The sequence below is a fragment of the Chanos chanos genome, chromosome 10, assembly GCF_902362185.1.
Source record: "Chanos chanos chromosome 10, fChaCha1.1, whole genome shotgun sequence".
Classification (NCBI taxonomy): domain Eukaryota; kingdom Metazoa; phylum Chordata; class Actinopteri; order Gonorynchiformes; family Chanidae; genus Chanos; species Chanos chanos.
Window position 1 is genome coordinate 36,439,268 of NC_044504.1, and position 24,131 is coordinate 36,463,398.

Here is a 24,131-nt window from a genome sequence, read left to right on the forward strand (position 1 = left end):
TCTGTTTGAGATCACTAAACAAAATTAAAGTACACTTCACACTTCAAAATTAACTATAAATTAAAGCCACTGTATTAGTCAACTAACTGGCTAAGGAACCTACCTCCGCAGTGCTGCTGGATCTACAGAAACCTCCTGGATTACAGTCTGAGTATGATGAATGAGCTCTGTCCAGCTAAAACCCATTTGACAAACAGGGGTAAGTGTGTTTGGATCAGCAGTGCCTGAAAGGAAGAGAAATAGAAGTCTACATTTGAGACCAAAGCAGCATCTTCCCCAATGATGGTCTGAATCACAAATGATACTTATGATTACGGCCATTACTCAGTTTAACAATTTGTATTTCATTTTCTGCAACACATGGTTTTTGAAATCAACCTTTGAAAACTTACCTTGTTAAATGGCTTTTTTGGCATGTTGCCTATTTCAGCAACAGCATCATAGCACAGAATCTGACTAATGAATTTCTGTGATGCCGATACTTCTGTTAAGCATCAAGGCACAACTGTGTGGAGAAATGCATGTGCACATGCATTCTGGCATGTTCTTGCATGTACTTAAAAGAGGTCACTCACAGTTTGGTAATGCTGTGACATTGGGCTGATAGCTCATTATCCAGTTTGCCATTTGGAAGTAGGTTTCCATGACCGGCCACAAGGAGCTTTTCTCGAGGAGAGATCCCACGGTCCCAACTGTCCCCAAACCTCTGCATGATAACAAAGAACAAATGTCACAACTTTGACAATAACGCTCTCGTTCCCTTTTACATCAATCAATACCACATCGTTTGGAAATCGTTTTTCATTGGTCATAAAAATATTGGCTGGACAGTGACTTTATCAGTCGTCACGAGAGCATTCCTGACCTGGAGGTAAGGAGCTGTAGCCAGTCAACGGTAACATTGTCAGGGATCCATTTCGCTAGGTAATGTTGATCCAGCACACCAAGGAATTGCTGCAAGGAGTTTCCGTACTGCAGTGAAGTGCTGGAAAGTTTCTGCCACTCCGCAAGGATCATTGTGGCAGACACATTGTATCTTGTCAAGCCATTAATCACCCATTCAAGTTGCTTTGCCTGCAAAGGAATTTGCATGGATTGAACATTGCGCAGTGCCAGCGTAGATTACATATCTTCAATGTTTGAAAAGCAGATATTCTTTTTCAAGCATCTCCAGAACCACTTCGGGAACTTGCTTGTACCTTCTCAATGACAGGAGACAGTGGTGCCAGCAGAGTGTTTTCCAGTTCAGTGCCATTTCCGAGACATACCAGGGATGTCCAGAGCTCAGGGTCCAGCGAACTCAGGGAAGACATCCACGACCATGACCCAGCCAGCTGACTGCACTCCACAGGGGGTGGGGTCGAGAGAACCTATCGGAAGCAAGTAAATGGGCAAAAAGTCACTTGTAATTCATCAAGGATCAGTGAGAGATCATCACACAAGAGAAGTCTGAAAGGTAATCTGTTTGGACATTTGATGGAGTTGTTGGCACCTTTTTAGGTTCATCTTCATGACACGTAATCTTTTTTTGCGCAGTGGCTGGGATCACCCTTGTCAGAAATCACTGAAATTGCTTAATTAATTTTACAAAAGTTATTTTGTTGGTCAGCCCACCTTCATTACATTATCCACAACGGAGTCCATCACATGACTAGTGAAGGTGTCAGCCATCGACTGGTTGTTCATGAGTGATAGGAAAGTCATTTGAATGTTGTTGGCATCTTTCAACACTAACGCCATCAGTTCTGTCCAGCAATATAAAAACAAAGTTCAGAATTGTTGCTGTTCTAAAGTGCATGTATTTACTCATTTTTGTTACAATGCACAAATCCGCCTCAGCAATTACCCATTTGTGTTTCCATTGCCTGTGTGGCAAGTTGCATGGAGGAGTGGCCACCCATGAGAAAAGAGTGAACATACTCCCAGCCAGGGAGACCTCTAAGCAAGTCAATTACTAATGTTCCAACACTCAAGAACCTGTGGAAAGAGACAGACAGATGGAGAGAAAGAAAAAAAGAGACATAGAGAGATAGAGAGATCAGGAGAAGGAGAGAGAGAGAGAGAGAATGAATGAACTACTGAACTTATTGAATTAGCCATTGGATATAAACTAAGTCTTATAAACTTTTATGAGCTGAATGTCCATCTAACGTCTGAGCAAAACTTGCGTCACTGTTCTTTTCACTTCTTACTGGCACTGTTACTAATGGTAAATGGTAGCCAAAGGTTCATACGTTTCTTCCGCCAGGTTCTGCGGCCGCCCATAACTACTGCGCTGAGTTCTGCTGTGGTTGGTGGTGGTCTCCTGACCAAGTAGAGTGGTGAGACTGAGAATTTTGCCCAGAAAGCCTTGAGCGAAGGAGACATCTGCCGAAGCAGAATTCTGGCTCCAGGCCAAAAACACCTGCAGAGTAGGTACACAGGAGAATAAGGCAGTGCCGGGGAAGGTGTGATAAATTCCCCTCAGGTAGTGTCTTTTGGTTCGTCGACATGCTTAGTTCTGATTCAGTTCTGACTCAGTTGTAATTCTAAACAAAACAGATGCAGCCACTTCAGAATAGATCTGTCAGTGTCAGGTTTCAACCCACAGTTCCCTCATGTGTAATACAAGTAACATGTAAGCACAAGTTTTACATATAGAAAACAAAAAAGGCAGAAAAAAAATATGTTCACACTTTGATCTCATCTCTTTGATAGGGTCACAACACACAGACAACTGACTTCAAACCTCTTTTTGTAGTAACTAGTAGGGAGTTCCCCTCACATGCAGAAGCACTGACAACTAATGGTCCCTGGAGTCTTTACTAGCACATGTGACTTTTGCATAATTGGTCTCAGGAAGGCTCTTTCTTATGTTGTGAAAGACCCCATCTCCAAGGAGACTGCATTTTAAAGATGTTTTTGTGTGTCTGCACTCAAGTCATCAAGCTATATGACTAAGTGAGAGTCTGGCATCGGTTCTGTATACAGCTGTTTGTAAACTATGTCAAAAATAAACTTAGTGATGATGCTCTGTATGTTCTATGCAAAATGAATTTCACGTATTGCAAAAGGTGGCTTGAGTTTTACAAAGGAATATTTTCAGGAGGGGGGTTGACCTGTCAAATATTGAACCTTTTTAAGATGACTTTCAGCCATTATTCACCTGCTCGATCACCTTCTCCTGACTTATGTTTCGAAACACCATCTCCGCCATCCTGTTGCATGACATCAATGTCCATTGGGTGTTGCTACAAACAAAGGACCTGAAGGCATCCTGATTCATCAGCACAGCAGCCTGAGTACAGATTGATAAGAGCGCGTGGTAAGCAGGAAGGAGAGAAAAAAACCAAAAAAACATTTTGAATTGAATTAAAATGAATAGTATACTAAAGGCTGCCCTATTAATCGACAGGGGGAGAGAAAGAAAGAAAGAAAGAAAAGCAATGAGCACAGGGACAGAGATGATGAAAGATTATGAAAGAGTTCCATTTTTTCAGATGATGTCTTATCAAGAAACTGGGAAGTGTTCTTCAGTGACGGCTGAAAATGTCTCTCTGTGTGTGAGTGTGGATGTAGGTGTATAAGGAATGCCCACACCAGCAGAATCTCTCAACATCTCAATTACATAACAAGTATGATAAGTGCAATGGTAGGATTAAAGTTTCAGTTAGGGTAGCCTACCTTATCAAGGGGTATGTGAACTTGTTGAACCATTGTGTTGACCTCTGGGGACATGCTAGATGGGACTATTACAGAACTCAGGGAAATGTTGACATCTGCATGAAAATACACAGCGCAAAACCCAGATCAGATTCGAAACTCGTCAGACTTCCGTGGAAAAACTGTTTTACATCACAGTGCCTCCTACAGCACTTTGCCGTACAGGAACGCTTTACTTTTTTCCTTTAGTAGCAGCCCGATCATAGTTTTTTTAGTTTTTGTTTCTTTTGATTCTGGTCCCTTAAGATTAACATGAGTGTTTTGTGACTACTGGCTATAACTCAACACCCACACAGCTTAACATTTCATCACCTTTAGTCTAACTAGCATCAGGGTGTGGTACACACAGACAGGGCTCCAAAAATACATGCCATTTCCAATCTGATTTAGAAGCCAGGATCTGGTTACAAGGTGTGGTTTTGAATACAAAACAGTGCAGCAGACAACTTCTGCTGTCCCTTCCTCATGTTACTGTCTGAATTACTGTCATATCAAGTCTCACTGTGTCTCATTTTATGTCTTTGACTGAGCACCACTGGCTTCATTTCCTCAAGAATCAGTACCTTCAGGTTTAATGCTGCGTAGGACTAATGACAATAACCAATTAGCATTTGAAAAGCGGACATGTGACTACATTTCATTCCAAGTGAAAGAACTTATGAGTTCATCAGTGTATGCTAATCTAATGAAGACACATTCAGTGCACTGATGAGGTGCTTAAAGAATAAGTGAGCACGAGAATTGGTTTCTAACACATACCTCTGCCCTCCCAGGTGCGGATGTAGTTGAGTAGGCCAATGAATTCATCAATGACCGTGTTTACTACATCAGTTGGAATATTAGCCTGAGGGAAGCTTGCCTGGATGGCAGCGAGGGTCCTGAAAATAGACATGGAAAGAATGTCTCAGATTTTATTGCAGAAATATACACACAAAGAACTATAAGGAACCAAAGAACCAGACTAGAAAACTGCAATAACCTTAGCATGACTAGGAGAGCCTGAACATGCACTTAGGCTTATGGCTAAAATACAGGACCCACATGTTCACATGTTCCCATTTTCGTTTGGAAACATATCCACCAACACACACACACACACCGAAACTCTGTCTCACCAAAACTCTGTCTCATCAACACAGTCATGCACGCGTACACACACACACGTGCACACACACACACAGAAATATTAACTCAGCAACATATGCAGGCACAAATGAGCTGTCATCGCCCACATGTCTCTAGCCTGACTTTGAACCAATAACTGTTCTCACGTCTCTCTTAAAAAAAAAACCTCTTTTGATCCCACCTCTTCAGGTTCACCAATCTCTCAGCGCCGGCCATGATCTTCTCCTCATCCGTGGATTTCAGGAAGAGGTCCGGAAGGCCCAGCAGGAAGTCCCAGATTGCGTTCTGCTTCTGCAGGTGGTCCACCACCGTCACTGCCATACCCATGGACTCCAGAACATCGGCTGGATCACTGAGAAGCAGGTGTTGTAGCACCTGTTCAACAGGAAAATAAAAGTTCACCCGTGCCCACACAAAATAAACGCCTACAGATGTTGACTCTATTGACATTGCATTAGGCCTCGCATGCCTCTGCTTCAGAACAAACATATCTAAACTTTCCTGTGCTATAGGAGTCATGAATACCAGTCTGACTGTTAAATATTCTTGAATTATTTGGTTTTGAGGGTGTATCAGCTAGGCATCTGCGGAAGGACAAAAAAAAAAAAAAAAAAAAGGAAAATAAATAAATAAAAGAAGTGCCCCACCTGGTTGAAGGTGATCAGAGAAACTTCCAGCACTGTGTCGTTAGACATGCAGAACTGGATCAGGCCGTGGGCGATGGGGTCCGTGGGAGAGGCCATAGAGAGATCAATGACAGCCATAGTGAAGCTGCACAAGGACCTCTTCAAGGTGTTTACTGAGTTGAGTATGGCAGTCATGGCCTCCTGCACAAGAGGGGTAGTGTCGCAAACTATAATTGACTCAGGGCTTCATTTCATCACACCTTTATTACCACCTCAATTTTGAAAACCCATAGTCAAATAATCACAGGGATGACTGGCATGGAAAAACATATGTTGACTAACGATCCTTCATTGAACTGTTATTTCATAACATCTAATATAAGCTTCTAGCTTAAACAAAGCTTTGGTTGCCAAGCACTTAACATGGAGATTAAGCTCTTCTTTTATTAGAGGCTTGAACTTTATTGTACTTCATTTGTTTAATATTGACTGTCTGTATTACAAAGTTTTAAATAAGAACAGTAGTCGTCATCCTGTCCATGGTACCAGTCACTCTTAACTCATACCACACAATCCAAGTTATTTATACACAGTATCTTGTGCTTAGGCTGATCTGAGACTGCAGTAATGTACCCTTTGTAGCATTTGATAGAGAGGAAGCCATTAAAAGACCCAATGCAAACAAATACATAAGAGACATGAAACGCAATCCCTCAGTTGACTAAAATATCCTCCTAAATAAGATTAACAATGGGGAAATCTCTCAGCCTTTCAGCACATGTCAGTGGCATTGTTTACAGGGACAAAAAGTTAGTGAGATACACACCTGATCAGCCAGTACACTGCTGTTAAAAGCATCGAGCACAGACGTCATGTTAGGCATGGTTTGAAAGCTGGAATCTGTAAAGCAAATGTAGTGTGTGTGTTAAGCATGAGAACGCTGACAGCTCTTGACAGTTTGTGGTGTAAACAGATTTCACTGATGAAAGAAAAAGAAATAGCGCTCCAAGATTTTTTGGTTTATCATGCTCAAATGACAATTACACTATATTTTAAATTACTGAATACTTCTTTTGAGATCTAAATAACAAATAACATATTGAGTATGAAACCGTTTTTTTTTTTCATATTTATTTAAAGTATAAATAAACATCATGATAGGGGAAACCAAGCATAAACATAATGAAGGCGAAACCAAGCCCTGAAGGGCTTTAATGATCTAACACAAGGTTATTCTCCTGTTCTCTGCAGAATTTTGTATACTCAATTAGGCTACATACTTAGCATCCTGTCCCACATGTCCAGAAGTTCTGGTTGGTCAGAGGTGTCACGCTTCAGGACAGAATGAACAAGTCCCCCTCGCTGAAGATGAGCCAATGCGGGTAAGCCATGAGGTAAGAGGGAGCCACTGTGACAAGCATAAACACAAAAGGATCAGCGAGAGAGACAACAACCCAAACAAGAGTCTCACAAACGTCTCTGCATCTAAATAAAGGTTAAAAAAAAAAACGCAGGTGAAATCTGATCTTGTCTACCTACATTGATATCCATCATTTTGTATCCATCTGATATTTTGTATCACAAAACCCAGCTGCTAAAAATATGTTACTGATCAATGTTTTGTTTTTTTTGTGACTTTTTGTTGTTGTTGTTGTTGTTGTTTTTTAGCGTGGGAGCACTGATAATGACATTGCTGAACACAAAAAAAATGTTGTTGTGCCACATTTCAGAAAGCTGAAATATGAGCCTTTTCTCTTGTCTTGTCAGCGCTGCTTACTTTAAGAAGCTAAAGAGCAGAGAACGTCACAATTATTCTCAACACACTGGCTGTGAGAAGGTCCTGAATACTTATTTTTGTATAGTGAGCGACTAGAAAGGAGCAACCATACGATGTAAAAGCTATTCTGTTACTCTAAATCCAGTATCAATATCACTGGGCTGATTTAGACCTTCTGTATACACCACTTCCTTGTATTACAGCTGAGAATGCTCCGATTCAGTCAAAATCATTTCAGTGTCAACACAATCCAGTTCCTCAGGAACGAATCGCCTTTAGCCTTCAGGCTTAACAAACAGGCAGGGGCAGGGGAATGATTAAACTCAGAGCCCAAGCCGTTTCACAACTATGACAAAGACGACGAATCTCTTCACTTATAACGAATTCATTTCGTTTTGAATGCAAACGAGGTTACTAGAGGGCAAACGAGGAGAGAAATGCATTCCTGGCATTGTGATTAGTAATAGCACTCTGAAAATGCTTTTGTTGCTACAGGTAATTTTCCACGAGGACAGTAACCGCCTGCATGATGTTGCTAGAACATCAGGGTGTGTCCCGTCACTTTGCTAGAATGTGGCCAAGGGTCAAGTGTGCCTTGTTGCCACCTTGCTGCTGATGAAAAAAAGAACATCTACAGTGCAAATGGAACATTGTAACCCATGGGCGCCATATGGCCCTGAGGCAGCGGTGGTCCGTGTCCGGGTACCTGTGTATGTCCCTGGGGTGACGGGAGTGCCGGCTCTGGTGTCCGCGAGAGTTCCTGTCCACGAGGTGGGACTTGTTGGAGCAGGTGCTGTCAGTGTTGCACATGAGGGTCTGCAGGAAGGGGAAAAACCCTGCACTCGGCAAGTTGCGTGGCGCCACATAACCTGAAACATTACGTTTGAGACAAATAACTTAGTTCAACCGACTGATGAAATCTGTGCTCGTATTGTATTGTTTTCATGATTTCTAAAAAATCATCAACATGTTCTTGTCCATCTCATATCTTAGGCTTGAAGAGTCCTGAAAAAAAAAAAAGTCATGCGATACAATCAACAAAAAGTTATGAAGGGCCTCTAGTAAAAGTTTTCCAAACGTTTATCAAGTACGCAATATTTACCGAGCAAACGGTATTTCACAATACCTGAACTATAAGCGCAGAACTTAAATAAAAGCTGTATAATCTTATTTCCTGATTAAAATGCCCACTCATGTCACACCTGCTAATATCAACATCTTCACATGCAGAGATATTACCGAAGGCTGATAAAGAGTCGATAAATCTCATCCAGACACGTGAGAGATTGTATATTGAATGTGGCCTGTGATTAAACTGTATCAAGCCAGTTGAATAACCTGTGATATCACGAAGTTCTTTTGATTGCGATTAATTTAAAATGAACTCATCCATCTCATTAATAATTTCTCAACCAACCAATCCACAATTACCATTTATTTCTTCATTTCATTGAGTTTTAATGCCTTTCATTCTGACATAAAAGTCTTGTGTCAAGATGTCGACTGGGACATAAAGGGAAGGGGAGGGGGGGGTTCTGCTTCACAGAAGTTTGAACCTTTACCGTCCTTGTACTTCCTGAAACTGTCCATCATTCAGCATAACAAAAGTAAAAATGTATTTCATAACCGCCGCCTGCTTCTCAATAGCATTAGACCTATACATCTCTGCCCTGAGCAAATACCACAACTGGAACAGAGGTCGCAAGGACTACAAGCTACAGAGCCCATAGGAAGAGGCTTTTCCGCAGCTTGACCACGTCTGGAACGGATCGTCTTTCTTTTTTCTCTTTTTTTTTTTTCATAATGCAATTTATGTATTCGATAGTCCACGAATATCTCTCACGTAATTAGCCACTAATCAAGGAGCAGAGCTAACACAACACATCCAAAAGAATTGAAACAGCAGACATCAACACCAAATAATGCTGTATCTGCTATTAGAGGTACAATGCGTTTCCTGGATAAAACCCTGCGTTCATCTTAACTTTGTCCCCGTCATCTTCTCCCTCAACCTGAGCACAGAGACAAAACTCTGATGTGACAACCTGACGACAGCACTGCTAAGTGACTGCTCCGTGGTCTGCCATTACTGTAGGTTAGGTGTGACTAAACCACCATCAGTCAGCTGGTTAAGCAGCTATTGGTACAACAAAGTTTCAATTGTTCTCGTGTTCATTCCCGTGAGTTTAATGTTGAAAAAAGGCTTTCATATCATGTTTCTCATAACCCGTCCCACCATTCTAAATCCTCAAAAGAGCTATCCATTGAAATCTATTCAACCTCATGAGAAAAGGGCAGATACTCTTTTATGTCTCGACGATCGTGTGGTAAAAGATTCAGGAAAAAAAAAGTATTTATTTTGAATTAACAAAGCACTTTCGTTTTTGTAGAAAAAGAAAATCAATTCTACGCTGTAACTGCCATCTTAATCCAAAATTCCATTATACATTGGCCTATCAAATATCACAGTGCACTCCTTTGATTGGATGTCTAGGACTTTTTGGGGTGGGATTAGGTACTCCACCATGAAGATAAACCATAAAGAAAATTCTTAACGGGCCCTCTGAATGTTTATCTTTATTGTTTTATGTGCGCTACAGTGTAGCAATTGTACTACAGCCTACTGGTGCTAATGTAATAGTGCTATATGTCCCAGAGAGAGGTCTATGAACTCTTGGTTTCTTGATGTGACCACCGTAGAGCTGTGATGTTAATTCCAAAGACCATCTTCTATTCTTGGATAAATTAGAATACACAATCAAGGGAGAGCCAAAAGTATCTTTATAGTTTTGTTTTTTGTTTGTTTGTTTGTTTTGTTTTGTTTTGTGTTTTTTTTTTCACTAATACTTTTACAATGAAGTGAAGAATAACAGCTCAAGCTTTTATCTTCTGCTGTTCTTAACACACACTTTTGTACATAAATATTTGTATGATTTGACATTTTTAGTGAGCTTTGTGATTTAGTGAGAGGAAATATTTATAATGGTTATTAAGCACATAATCTGTAATGACAGTGTAACAGACTGTAATCCATTTTTACTGTGTGCTGTGTAATGGCGGGTTGCACTTACATGTGTCTTTGAGCTTTGGGGGGAACTGTGAGCGCGTGATGGCGAGGATGATGAAAATTACCAGTGGCCAGATGATAAGCGCCAGAGACCAGCCCTGAAAGTTTTAGGAGAACAAATAATACCAATGAGGACACCAAATACCACCTTCTGCCCAGGACGAAATTCCCTTGTGAAACTTTTCAAAATACGTACGAAGCAGAACATGAAAAGAATAACGAATGCTTCAAACGAGACGTTAGCAAATAGATTTAGATTTTGTAAAGCAAAACCAGGTGCTGTTGACACAGAATTTGCACTCACTGGCTGCCTTTTGATACTCAGGCCATTTTTCCATAGGAGAAGCCGTAGCTGATGAAAGAATGAAGCCATATGGTGACAAGAGCTACCTGAAACGACAGATTATAATTAATTCAGGCATCACTTAAAATTACGGCAATACTCAATACTGAAGTCGAGCATTGAGGCTGTATGTCTGTGAGTGTGGTACTCGAATTCAAACCGTTTGTTTATGGGGCAGAATATTTTGTGTAAGCAACTCCTGATACGAGACCGGCACGGATATGGCATCAGGCTATGTTACAGCAATGTGTACTGTCTTAATTCAGAATAGTCAATACGCAATACTCGTTTAATATTAAAGAAAACTATGAAACATTTAAGGTAGTAGATTGGAAAGTGTAGGTACAAACATGAATACCTTTATTGTCATTGTACAACTTAAAATCAAAGCAATTCACCAACACCGTACGTTTGGTAGACTTAAACCAGAGAAAAACAGTTTCATGGTTTACATAAGATCCTAATTCTGAAGCTCTGTGTATCTTTTAAGAATATGCGTTCGGTGGAGTTTGCGTTTTTGCATCGTATTAAGAAATTACAAGATACTTTACCTTGTTCTTTCGGAGGAAAAGCAGTCGTTATTCGAGACAAACGATAGAATAAATCGGAAACATTTTGCTAGGCAAATCCTAGCAAAATAAGCTCTCCATGTGAAACAATGACAATTCGAAGAGAAAGTAAACTAATGAAAAACTTTGTAGAAATTATCACAAGCGTTAATCTACCGTCAACGCAATCCAAAACAGACTTCTCCACTAACCTATAAGGTAGCCCACTGTCATACCTGAAATTAGGGGCGTGTACCTTTCCTCTCCAAAGGCCTGCCTATCTGGTTTTGTGCTCCCCTATCACGCGCAAGGCTGTACGTGCGTGAATCTGTGCGCCCGTGACTGATAAATATGAAATTAATATCATATACTACTATGACCAACACCACTTTCCCTACAATTACTACTACTACCAACAACAACAATGATAATAATAATAATAATAATAATAATAATAATAATAATAATAATAATGACTATATTAACAGTATACAAGCACAAGCGCTGGAGCCAGCATTATGAATATCTGATTAATATCTCTGTGTCCACATTGTATAACTACCACAGGGGAATGAATTAGCTTTTAGTGGACTTTTAAAAGCAAGAAAGTAATTAATCAGCTAACCACGCAATAACATAGTTTACAGCAAATAAACTACCCATCATTGTTAAACCACTGGTTTCAGTCAGACCTGCCGCTTCTCTGTGACTAAGAAAGTCTTTCATGTCTAGAAAGCTTTCCCATGCTTGTTGAGAACAGGTGAGCTGGTTTTCTCGGCCTTGGGGACTGTTTTATAAAACCACGCTTTTTTGTTATTTCACGGCCGTGTATATTTATATCCAGTATTCATTTACATGAATATCCCCATTATATGTCAGATGCTTTGTTCCTCATTAGTTGCTTAATGTTTACGTGGATCTAGTGAACATTCTAATCTAATCAGGTCCATGAGCGTGGAATATTACAATATCTGTTAATTTTGTACATCTGCCGTGTACAATATCGTTTCAGAGGCCACAGATCCATTAAGGTTTTACTGTATCAGAGCTAATATTACGCTTAGGAAACTCAAACTGCTTAAATGTTGAAGCTGTATACTTCATTGGGCATACATACTTTCATTATGCCTCTACGGAAAGATCATGTGAATGTTTCCTCCCAAGTATGGAACAAAAGATATTAAATCTCCCGGGACCAGTTTGTCCTGTGACTATGAGTCACAGGAATTGTTCTCCTCCACTGGTAAGAGTAAAACGATATATGGCACACTGAACTTGGTAGGAGGAATCTTTTAGAGGAAAGCAATACTAACTGGTAAGGCACAAACTTTATCCGTGAGTACACCATCTAGAGCGTCCCCATATTAGCAGAAACAGCAGCGAACTGTCGTGCGTAGTCAGAGCGGAGGCGTTTTTACACTCCCTCATTAACAGAGAGGAGTAAATACTCTGCAGCAGTATAAAGGACATAATGGAGAAGCACTCTTATTACTGTGAGGTTTTATAAAATGCTTTAAATATAAAATGCGAAATGAACAAAGTAACATGGAAAATATTCCAACTCTATGATGAATCAATCACCAAAGCGGCTTTTCTCGTGACTGGGGTTATTAACCGTAGTCTTTTTCCCCCCCGTAGAGAGCTCATTACCTCGTCACATGATAATACAGAACGAATGGATGTCGTATGTGTTATCAAATGGCTTTACCTGAGTGAAACGCAAACGGTCTCTGAGAATTTTGAAAGCCAGCCTGGTAATGTGGGGTTTCATCATTATTTTACAAATTCAGCAGTGATATCTTCTAGAGAACAAAAAAAGAGACTAAGAACTACAATCTTTTTCTATGAACTGTACTAACAGGAAGTAATAATCCAGATTATAAATATAAGATACAGCACTTTATTTAAATTGCTAATTTCATAACACAACGTTCATTTTAACAAAAGGGCAAAAACAGTTTTGGAGGGAATCCTCAAGAAATCAAGTAAAATTAGTAGGTAAGCACAAATATAGACTTAAAGCAGAGTTCCTTACAGAATTCATGTACTCTGATCTTCAAAAAAGAAATACAAACAAACAAACAAACTGAACCTCATTGTACAATGACAATAAAGGTATTCATGTTTGTACCGACACTTTCCAATCTACTACCTATTAAGAAGGAACAACAATGTCAGGAGGGCCTGTGGAGAAAACAACTTTATTTAAAACGCTGGCGAGAGAGAGAGAGAGAGAGAGAGAGAGAGATTACATTTTCCTACTGCGGTACTGTATCATAGTCAGGTGGTAACCAGAACCAGTTAGGCTAATTTATTAACCTGACCTGAGCCGTTCGGTTAAGAGCAGCTGTCAGCTATGGAACGACAAACACAGGAGTGGTTCACAGTGGTTTGATTGTCATCTTGACTGGTGGCTTTGGCTACACTGTCATATTTCCATTCTCTTTAAGCTGCTTTCACATTTGGCGTGCACTGTCCTCGTGGTGAGCGGGTGAAAGGTGCACAGTTGTGTTTACCACTGGATTAAATAAAAGGCACAAACTTTGACAGAGCAGTGGTTTAAGATTATTTTCTATGGCAAATAAAACAATCACACATCAATGGTTTAAACTTTAGATAGACAACTACCAATGATACCGTATATTTTCACTCATATACCTATATATAACTAGACGAATATGAAATAATATGAAAATTATTGAAACAAAGGTCATATTCCATATTTGTTCTCCATATTCCAGAGACTGAAATAAAGTTTATTTAATATAAAGAGGTATTTTAATTTGGGCAATAACCCTTATTTTGTGTAATTCATAAATTATCTATAGGTTTCTGAATTTGTTACTCATGACAACTGGGTATGGAAACATTAGGAACATTTTGTACAAAAGAAATGAGACAAAAAAACCCTAAAACTGTTTCACTGGCAATATACTTCCCCTGGAACTATCTTTTTGCACTTCTGATTAACTGCATTTCATTGACTTTGGACCAGTATTCTGCACAATGACAATACAACATCAAATAATACTTTCACAAAGTGGGCGATACCATAGGGTCAGTTGTCTGGCTGAAATAAAACAACCACACATCAGTGGTTTAAACTTTAGATAGACAACTACCAATCATACCTATATATAACTAGACGAATATGAAATAATATGAAAAGTATTGGAACAAATGTCATATTCCATATTTGTTCTCCATATTCCAGAGACTGAAATAAAGTTTATTTAATATAAAGAGGTATTTTAATTTGGGCAATGACCCTTACTTTGTGTAATTCATAAATTATCTATAGGTTTCTGAATTTGTTACCCAGGACAACTGAGTAAGAAAACATTAGGAACATTTATCTGGTGCAGAGAAGAACCCCAAATTATTCAAAAGAAATGAGACAATGAAAAAAAAAACCTAAAACTGTTTCACTGGCAATATACTTCCCCTGGAACCATCCTTTTGCACTTCTGGTAAGCTGCATTTTATTGGCTTTGTACTAGTACTCTGCACAATGACACTACAACATCTAATAATACTTTCACAAAGTAAGAGATACCACAGGGTCAGTTGTCTGGCTGAAATGGAACCTGCTTTTCCTGACAAGTCTTCAAGTTCTTCATGTAATTCTGTTTGTCATTCTCATGGCACATATTGAATATGAGTAAATAAACTTTTTAATTTAAAAAGAGAGAGAGAGAGAGAGAACAAACTCTGTTTAACACTGTTTGGCACTTTAGTCTTGTAGAATAAGGATGCTCAGTAGACTATTTTCCAGTGTGTAGGTTGTTCACACTCTTTCTCACTGTCACCACAAAAACGATTGTATGTAGTCTTGGGGTCAAAGCCTAGGATCTCTCGTTCTTCATGGATGCGAAAAGAGAAGGTTGAAACAGAAGTCCCAATGAAATACCTGCAAGGCAGAAAGAAAACACACAGACAAGTTAAAGTCCCTCTTAGTCGGCTGCCCAGGGATTCTGACACAGCACAGAATGACAAAAGAACATAGGCTGCTTTTAACAATGAAAACTATTTTCCACTTCATTGTGCTTTGACCAGCCCAGGTAACTCGCAGTGAAAGATCTTGCATCACTGGGAATGCCTTTCCTTTTGAGCAAACTATGTAATGGAAAGAATGTTGATTATTTACACCTACACAAATGAAAGCATACAGTACTACTTCACTTATCTATTCGATAATTCTAACCAAAAAAAAAAAAAAAATCAAACCTACAGAAGTATGCAATAGAAAACGGTCCGAGATAAAGTTCTACTAACGCAAACAAACCTCTACAATCTCTCAGTCATCTAGGAACAACAAGCATTGGTTTTGCAGACACAGGTTGATGCTGATTTAAAAAGACAGTTCAGTCCATAACAAGGCCCGAACATTTCTCGGAACTGTTTATATATATATATATATATATATATATATATATGATTTTTTTTTTTTTTTAATTTGTTTTTAAGCAATTGGCGAGCTGTGTCATTACATAACCGACCCCGGGACTTGCCATATGTCATGAACACTTAAAATATAGCAACTACAGAAGTAAGCAACGTGTAAGCAAAAATCGCTATTCTGTACAGTTAGCCCTCAAATAGACCCTATATACACTAAATATTAGCACTGCCTGACAAAACAAATGACACCATAAATCATGTATTCAGTTTCTGAGTGTGCTGGCGGGCGCACTGAAAGGCACTGCTAAATGAACTCAGATCTACTCACTTTCAGTGGTGCGGCTGAGGTATGTTTGTTTATCACTTCGGTTTATTGAGGTTTGCTACGCCAAAGGACGCAAACGCCTACATACCGTTCTCTTCTCTTTTTTTTTTCTTCTTTTTTTTTTTTTCCGCCCAGTTTTGGTTCAGTTTGAAACCATTAAGAACACATAAAGAGAGACACTGGGAGAACCAGGGGGGACTGGAAAACGACACATACAGGATGTGCTTAAGTGACTGGAAACAGAGATAAAGCTCGTCTACGGGTCAGCTGTACCTTGCATGGGCACAGATCCACTGGTCGATGATGGCGACCCCGCCGTCTTTCAGCAGTTCCAGGTCTTCCCCTGTAGGCTCATACCTCACCATCTCTGGCAGCATCTCCTTCAGTTTGCCCAGCTCTGTAAACAAAATCTTTGATAAATAGCATGGCCGCGGCGTTATCCAATCTGAATTCTTTGAAAATGGAATATTTCTGAGAAAGAGGAGTGGCCGGACAACATGACAAATGCGACTTTTTTTTTTTTCCCCCGGCCGTGGACACGTGATTGCGCAAAAAATGTTACCACATACGCTGTCTTATAACCTGTTCCATAACTCACACAGGCTTTGGATTAACCCTATCCCTTATTTGTGGGAGCCGACTGGCCACACCCAAGGTAAAGGTTCTTAATTTGTGAAAGAGAGTTAAACATCACACTTGTCCTGTCCTTAAAAACGTTCAGAAATGTTAGCATGATCATTTCCCAGACTTTTCTTTGTTTTGCTTTTTTGTACCTCAAAAAGGGACAACGGTCTGTCTAGCTATAAGCCACAGTCAGTCCAGTGTGACAGCAGTGGACCCAGTAGACCAGACCAGAGTAGCTCAGTGCTTTCCAATAACACATTCAAATGAGCCAGATTTCAAAACAAGGTTTTGTTTATGGGCCATATTTTGCTAGCCTATGACTAGACTAAAACTTGTAGCTTGCTGACAAACCGGTACTGGCTTTCTGTGGCTAGCAACATATTTATGGCACTGTAAAGCTGAGTGGTGTCCATGCTAATATCTCCCAGTGCTGTTATAATATATTTATATCATGGTCTGGGCGAATATTCGATTCTGACTGGCTAAAAGCTATGCGTTAAAACCATTTAATACACAAGTAATTCAGTAATTCACAAGTAATTCAGTAATTCAATTCAGTCACACCAGCGGTTGGCTGAAAAATATCTCAACTATGACAAAATTCTGTGATTGTTGTGAAACTAATGCAATAGGTAGGTAAGTAACTGTCCATGAAAGCAAATACACGTAGAGACTATTTTGACCTTAAGTAAAATTGAATTTTAGTACTTTGTAAAGTTAGTGACGGCGAGGTTACAGCGGAACTTTTGCTTCTTATAAGAGAGGCTAGTTTAATAAACGCATTAATAAAGGCGTAACCTTTTATTTGAGTTTAAGGAGTTTTAACGAAGACCGTGAACGGTTCTTCACCTCCGCATCGTCCATTAAAATCTTTCAACGCAAAACCTTGTTGCGGAATATCCTTTACACGTCTGCACTCATGAAATGCTTCTTGCCCAATCAAAATCGACCGTAGTAACTATCCGTTGTTTCATTTGAATGTGACAGCGATCGCCTCTAGGCCACTGGAGCTCGCTTTGGGCCCACTGAATAGCACTGGTATAATTGCACGCACACTCCCACTCACGGTTTTTTTCTGGCAGAGATAATATGCTTCTAAGAGGCTGTACCTTCCTCTACATGGCTCCTGCTGGGGTGATTTGGGACTTGGGTGAGGACTGGTGGCAGTATCCCAAACTGGCATGTCCCTTGAGTGGCATACTATGCTTTGGGGGGGGGGGGGGGGGGGGGGGGGGGGGGGGTGTTGATATTGCATCTGAAGCTAATTATGGGAGAGTGAGTTGTGCGGTCCATTTATACACACCTGTAGTTTCACAGGTTTCATGTGAACAACTTCAATCAGCAACAAGAGGCATGTTGGCAAAGGAAAGTTTTAACCAGTAAACAAGTTTTTCCTGCACAGGCCACCATATAAAAAATATCTATCTATCATCACATGTCACGGTCAATAAACCACTCCACCTGACACTGGGTAATCAGATTATAAGCAGCAGAGTTAAATTCATCTCCTAACACTGTGTGAAACATAATAACAAATAAAAAAATGTTCAAATCATTACATTTTAAACAAATAATTACACATCTGATAATAAGATAAGTTCAGTGGAATGCAATGATGTAATAATTTTAAGGGCAACTAGCCATGGTGGCTATTCCATCTGAAAAAGCCGAATTAAAGATCCACCCCCTCACAAACTATTCAGTGAAATGCTTTTTAACATCTATTGTCCCAATCTCGCACCTGCTGCAGATTAGGACGAGGAGTCCAGTTGACTGGTCAATAGAGCTCCCACACTGTGTGGCGTCCACACCCGAATAAACAGAAGCGTGTGTAATATCAGTTCTCTATGATAACTTAATGATGCAAAACCGTGGGACGTAATATTGTTTCAGTGCCCTTTATGATGTAATCTATTCCCCGAGAAGAAGGCAAGAGGACAGATCAGTTCATAAAACTTCTGTGTTCATGGGTCTGGAATTACATAATTCTCATGGGGGCGTCATGGCATAAAATTTGAGTTGGACTGACCCGTAATCTCTTAAACAGTCATTCACAGATTATGACCGGTTTCCAGAACGCACATGCAGGAGTTACATCATAGGAGACAAGATAAGGGTGATTGCCCAGTTTTTCTCTGCGGACAACCATTATCTAAAAAAAAAACAATGTACCCATATCCCCGTTCCTTGTTCTTTTGGTATTCCTGAGGTTTTACTGTGTGACAGGTACCGTGTGTTGCCACACTGAGGAAGGCAAAGGCCCAAAACACATCTGTTTTTATGACAGCTGCCCTTCCTTAATTATTTTTTGGCACAAAATCAGAAAACACTAAATTTGGCCAGTAAGTCTTAATTTGACCTCAAACCAGACAATAATGGGGGTTGGAAAGCAGCATTTCTTTTCTGAAAGATTAGAAAAATATTGATATAACTGTCTTAAGCAATTGTTCCCATTGCAGTTAGCTGCTTTTCTACAACACTTCTGGTTTGCCTTGTCATGACTGTCCTGGGACGAGTTACAGAGGGGGGAAAAAACTGAATGAAAAAAATGACCTACTGCTGCGTGCACCGGTGCAATCTTTATCATTTTGAAAAATAATGACAAAAAAAAAATTTCAATATGGAGTCCAAATTAAGAGCTCAGATTACCCTCTAAATCCTGAAAGTTTTGGACTTAAGGCTGTTGTCTGTTGATTGTCTCAAAACTCTCGAGTTCTAATGTTTGACATAAGCAACACCTTCTTCATCAGGAGCAGTGGCAACAAAGACTTTTTCTCGCTTGTACTTGGAAATGACAAAGAAAGGTTTCAATCTAAAGTCCAAATGAAGCTCACAGACTACCTACTAAATCCTGAAAGTTTTGGACCTAATGCTGTTGTCTGTTAAATGAATATCGAAAGTCTTGAGTTCTAGCGCCCTCTACTTGACATCTGCGGTACCTTCTTCATCAGCATCAGTGGCCACAAAGACTTTCTCTAGCTTGTGCTTCTTCATGAGGCTTCGGACCTTCTTGACCGCCCCTTTGAGGCTGGGCACGTCCTCTCGGTGACCCCAGATGAAGTCTTTCCTGCGGAGGTGGACCCCCAGATAGGGGCCCCCCTTAGCGCTGCCCAACCTCGCCTGTCGCAGAAAAATCAAATTGTCTCATCTGCTGAGCAAGAGGTAAATCACACTACAGAACATACCTGTCCTATGGTACAGGTGAACAAAGTTAGGGAGGCAAACTCTCTCCATACCTTTAAAACAAGACTAAAGACTTATCTATTTTCTCCAACTTATGCATAATATAATTTTGATTTGACTTTGTTATAGACATGTAAAGCCCTTTGAGACTATAAAGTGATACTGGGCTCTAAATAAACTTATTATTATTATTATTATTATTATTATTAAAGTGACATTGTAGTGTCTCTTAAAATCAATACTGAAGGACCAGTGAGTCATTTTTCCTCAAGACGAATATGAACACGGCAGAGTGAAATGATAAATGACTGGATGTTAACTGGATGGAAAAATTTGAAGACAAATCAAATCTGGTCTATTAGCGCTCTGATCACTGAGATGTGCTGTCAAGACGATCAACAAACAGAGACTAAAGTACTCTGGTGTAGATGTCTGAGACCAGCTTGAGAAATCTCTCACAAAAAATGTCATAGACATTTCTGTGTCACCTGTAGAAGAACTTATCAACACTCCCATAAAAAGTAAATATAGAGATGTGGATGTAACACATAATTTTTTGTTTGTTTGTTTGACTACGCAGAGCAATTCTTTCACAATTCATTTCAACCTTTCTTCCACTACAATTACATGGCTTTTTAAAAGCAAGCACAAATGACAGAGGGGTGGGGCTAACTTAGCCATGTGACCATCCCTATCGAGCCAATGAGTGATCCGCAAGTTTAAGGAATAAAAGTTCTAATTCTGAACAGACTTCCCTCTCAGTTAAGCAATGTTAAAGGAGGTTTTGAATTACTAAAATGGACAGTGAAAATAAGGACCATGAAACACTGTACATACATTCTACATTTAGAGACATGGTGCACTTCTGGCTAACGACATGGATAAAGTAGAGAAAGACAGCAGTATAATTACATAAGAATCCAAAGAGTACCAAGTATTCACCTTCAAGACAGCAGTATAATTACATAAGAATCCAAAGAGTACCAAGTATTCACCTTCATTCGTGTCCAGTCTTCATTATATGGAGTCTGATCCTGTTCATCAGTTGAATTCAAGTATGTGGCTCTGAACTGATCACCAATGATGCGCAGGTGTTTAGCAAACACCATGCTACGCCGTGTCTACACAGCACAAAGGAAGAGAACAAGTCTATGAATTTAGTACTGCGAGTATTTAATACAGTATTTTATGCTCAAAGGCCACATTATTAGTAATCCAGACACACGACTTACATCCCAGTAATCTTTTCCTGCATAGTGATCGTGAAGGACAGTTTCAGCTCTGTCCAGCATCACCGACCTGTGGTAAAGGTTAAGAGGGTGAGCTTTTCTAGACATTTCTAGATTCCAGCTTATGCCACTTCACACTGACCTTAACTCGACACAGAAAACAGTTTAGTGAAGGGGAGCGTACACTGCTGTGGCGTTTTGCTGTAGGTAAGGAGCTAAAATGGAGGCATGGCCCTGAGCAGACACACAGGTCACGTTCAGGGCTCTTGTCTCCTCATACCCCCAGAACCAGCCCCTAAAAGAAAAAAAAAGAAAAGGGACAGAGAGAGAAAGAGAGAGATCATATTATCAATATTATCATCAGAAGGATCATGGGACTTCCGATGTTGCAGTTCATAGGCCGTATCACTCATTGTAATTTTACTCTCGTGGACTGAAACAAAGATTGCCTGTTTAATACCATGAGAAAGAGTAATGTGCTAACACGCATCTAAATAATGAACTGCCCTCTCTTTTGGAATGAACTGGACATGCATTCAGAACTGCAAATGCAAATGCAAATGCAATCTCAAGACCCCAGTCATCCCAGCCACGGACTGTTCACGCTCCTGCCATCCGGCAAACGGTACAGGAGCATCCGGACCCGTACCAGCAGGTTCAGAGACAGCTTCTTCCCTCAAGCAGTCAGACTCCTGAACCACTGACACTACACATGCACACACTGCCTGGACCCTCAGACCACTAGTCTGATAACAGTCTGATAACTCTACTCACATTGCACTAATGACTCATATTGCACTGTTCTCTACCCAAGCCATTACCATTACTGTGTACATCACAACTGTCTATGCTGCTGCACATACTGCTGCTGTTGCACATGCACTTTAAGACTGTCCCACTCAGGACTGTTCGCCCACTACACACTTTATCACCTTCTCCATGTCTCTTATATTTATATTCTCAACACTGTACATTCTATTTATGCTATATATATACCCCCTTATAGTACCCCTATACTACCTACCTTATTGTTCTTATTGTTATTTAACTGTTTACACTTCGCAAGCTGAGCTGGCCCCGAGCTCAAGAATTTCATTGCTGATAATGATGTCTACATTGTTATCTAGTAAATGACAATAAAACTTGAAACTTGACTACGCCTGCCCCTACACATGCCTCTTGATTCTGAAACAATTTCCACATCAGTTATTTCACGTATAAAAACAGCCGCTATGACATAAGCATCTACTGTAAATGCTAGAATATCTTTTAGGTGGCATACCATTAAGCAAAAAAAATACCCACTTTACACCACTTTAGTCAACGTTTTAAATTTCTTGCAAGCTTCAAAAAACGACCGAACATATCTTCCTAACTACCATTCCTCTGTACAAATGACCAAACATTCATGACATTCATAACATTTATAAGTGATGGTCCCATGCCTGTCTTACCTGTAGTAACCTTGTTTGTCTTTCGAATACATGAGGCGTTCAATACAGGGCCGTTCATCCACCTTCTCCTCCCATTTCCCGTCTGTCCATCCTTCTGCATAGTTCTGCAGTACCAGGACCTGATCGATGAAGGGTCCACCAGACTCTGGGATCAGACAAAAACACAGGTGCATAAACCCACAATAACAGAGTACTTAAGAACATGGATGACCATCTGTAGTCCACACACACAGTGACCTCGTAATATCAGCTCGAACTACGACTGAAAAGCAGGTAAATTGGAAACAAGCACAATTAAGACCATAGGTCGTTTATTAATACTCTTAGTTTTGATACTGGCCAAAATAAAAACGTTTCTTTCTCTTTTTTTTTTTTTTTCCATTTTCAGAAGAAAGGCACTTAACCTCATTGTGATCCATACCAGCAATAAACTCTTCATATTCTATGACAGGCACATTGGCTTGTAGGCTGGTTATACTGAAAAACTCTCCCCATGGAATGCGTACTTGGTGGATGTCTGGGCTCTGCCAGTGGTACAAACGACCCCAGGGGGGCAGCACCAGCACCCAATCACCCTGCTTTCTTAGGGTCTTGACCAGGGTGGCCATACGAATGTACACGTCCCGGCGCAGATTAAAACCTTCGGGAGGGTTCACGTCATACAGCAGGTATCTGTGGATTGCAAAATTCAGTTCTTCGATTCAAGCTGACACAAGCTCATTGAAATAATGACAAATCTACGAAGAAAACAGATACGATTAGTTTAGTGCGATCAGCGGTAATACATGCAGAGGGAAATGAGTACAGTGGATGTGGAAACACTGAGGAAAACATGCATGACATCGATTTATTTAACAAAATAACCATTTTCATGTTAAGACACCGTTATTTGCATGGCACGCCTTTCAAAATCTACTTCCAAACGCGCACATTAATTCAAACCATAAGATCTCCCATTATTGCCACACAACCACTCCCAGCAGCGTAAGAATAATGCATAGAAAGTATACATTTACGATTATGTATGTGCTTTCAAACAACTTATCAATTCATTGGAATAAAATGATGTTATATTAGACCTAGCATGTTATATCAGAACTAACATACCGTACATCCCGTGCTGTAGCAGCAGCTGACATGAGCACTGAATTCCCCGCACGGAATAAATCATCTTGCCCTTCCACCGAAGCAGCTGTATATTTAAACACTGAAGAAGTAATTAGTAATAATACAGACAAACGTAAATAATGCCACCACACAACTATCGCGGGAGTCCTCCAGTGGTCCGCCATTTCTCCCTAAGCCACGCACTTCCGGAGAGACACACATGTTCAAGCAAGCTTCTGCGGTTGCATAGCAACTGTAGTGTTTCTGAAATAATTGGTGGTGGAGGGAAGTAAAAAAAAATTTTACATTCTGTGAACAAACTTAATGTAACCACTGAAGTTCCATTTTCCACATTAATGCTTAAGTTGTCTGTCATCGTTTATCGCGCTTCTTCGCTTAACCGGAGTACCAGTAACGCTCAAGGTCTCTTGAAAATGTGTTAAAAATATGTTTTGTGAAGTTGTGCGCGCGCGTTTTCCAGGGTCAAAATTTTATTGGTTTTAACATCGGTGGCTTTGCCTGTCAAATCCATTGATATTTCTTTGACGTAGTGACGTTCTAAGGATAGATGGATGTTTTTACCCAACATTCCATGCAGAATACTTCCACATCTCATATCA

The 24,131-nt window shown here is 40.0% G+C and overlaps 2 protein-coding genes across 2 annotated transcripts in view; both read right to left on the reverse strand.

The window, feature by feature from the left end:
- abca12 (ATP-binding cassette, sub-family A (ABC1), member 12) overlaps positions 1 to 10,670 on the reverse strand; it is a 46,533-nt gene extending 35,863 nt beyond the window's left edge. The window contains exons 1-14 of the mRNA XM_030787622.1: positions 10,602 to 10,670; positions 10,302 to 10,395; positions 7,888 to 8,099; positions 5,475 to 5,654; positions 5,009 to 5,202; positions 4,462 to 4,580; positions 3,664 to 3,758; positions 2,235 to 2,404; positions 1,847 to 1,977; positions 1,615 to 1,745; positions 1,200 to 1,370; positions 866 to 1,074; positions 576 to 706; positions 104 to 224 (exon numbers count right to left, since the gene is read on the reverse strand). Coding sequence (XP_030643482.1) covers positions 104 to 224; positions 576 to 706; positions 866 to 1,074; positions 1,200 to 1,370; positions 1,615 to 1,745; positions 1,847 to 1,977; positions 2,235 to 2,404; positions 3,664 to 3,758; positions 4,462 to 4,580; positions 5,009 to 5,202; positions 5,475 to 5,654; positions 7,888 to 8,099; positions 10,302 to 10,395; positions 10,602 to 10,670 — 2,027 coding nt within the window. The remainder of the gene's footprint in view (positions 1 to 103; positions 225 to 575; positions 707 to 865; positions 1,075 to 1,199; positions 1,371 to 1,614; positions 1,746 to 1,846; positions 1,978 to 2,234; positions 2,405 to 3,663; positions 3,759 to 4,461; positions 4,581 to 5,008; positions 5,203 to 5,474; positions 5,655 to 7,887; positions 8,100 to 10,301; positions 10,396 to 10,601) is intronic.
- A 4,068-nt stretch (positions 10,671 to 14,738) lies between these two features.
- Positions 14,739 to 23,696, reverse strand: pofut2 (protein O-fucosyltransferase 2). The gene is made up of 9 exons (XM_030787623.1): positions 23,512 to 23,696; positions 22,826 to 23,076; positions 22,405 to 22,549; positions 21,135 to 21,245; positions 20,954 to 21,020; positions 20,717 to 20,842; positions 19,478 to 19,658; positions 16,188 to 16,311; positions 14,739 to 15,098 (listed from the first exon to the last, which is right to left on the reverse strand). The coding sequence occupies exons 1-9, from the start codon at positions 23,694 to 23,696 to the stop codon at positions 14,945 to 14,947; spliced, it is 1,344 nt and encodes a 447-aa protein (XP_030643483.1). The 3' UTR covers positions 14,739 to 14,944.
- Positions 23,697 to 24,131: the final 435 nt, after the last annotated feature.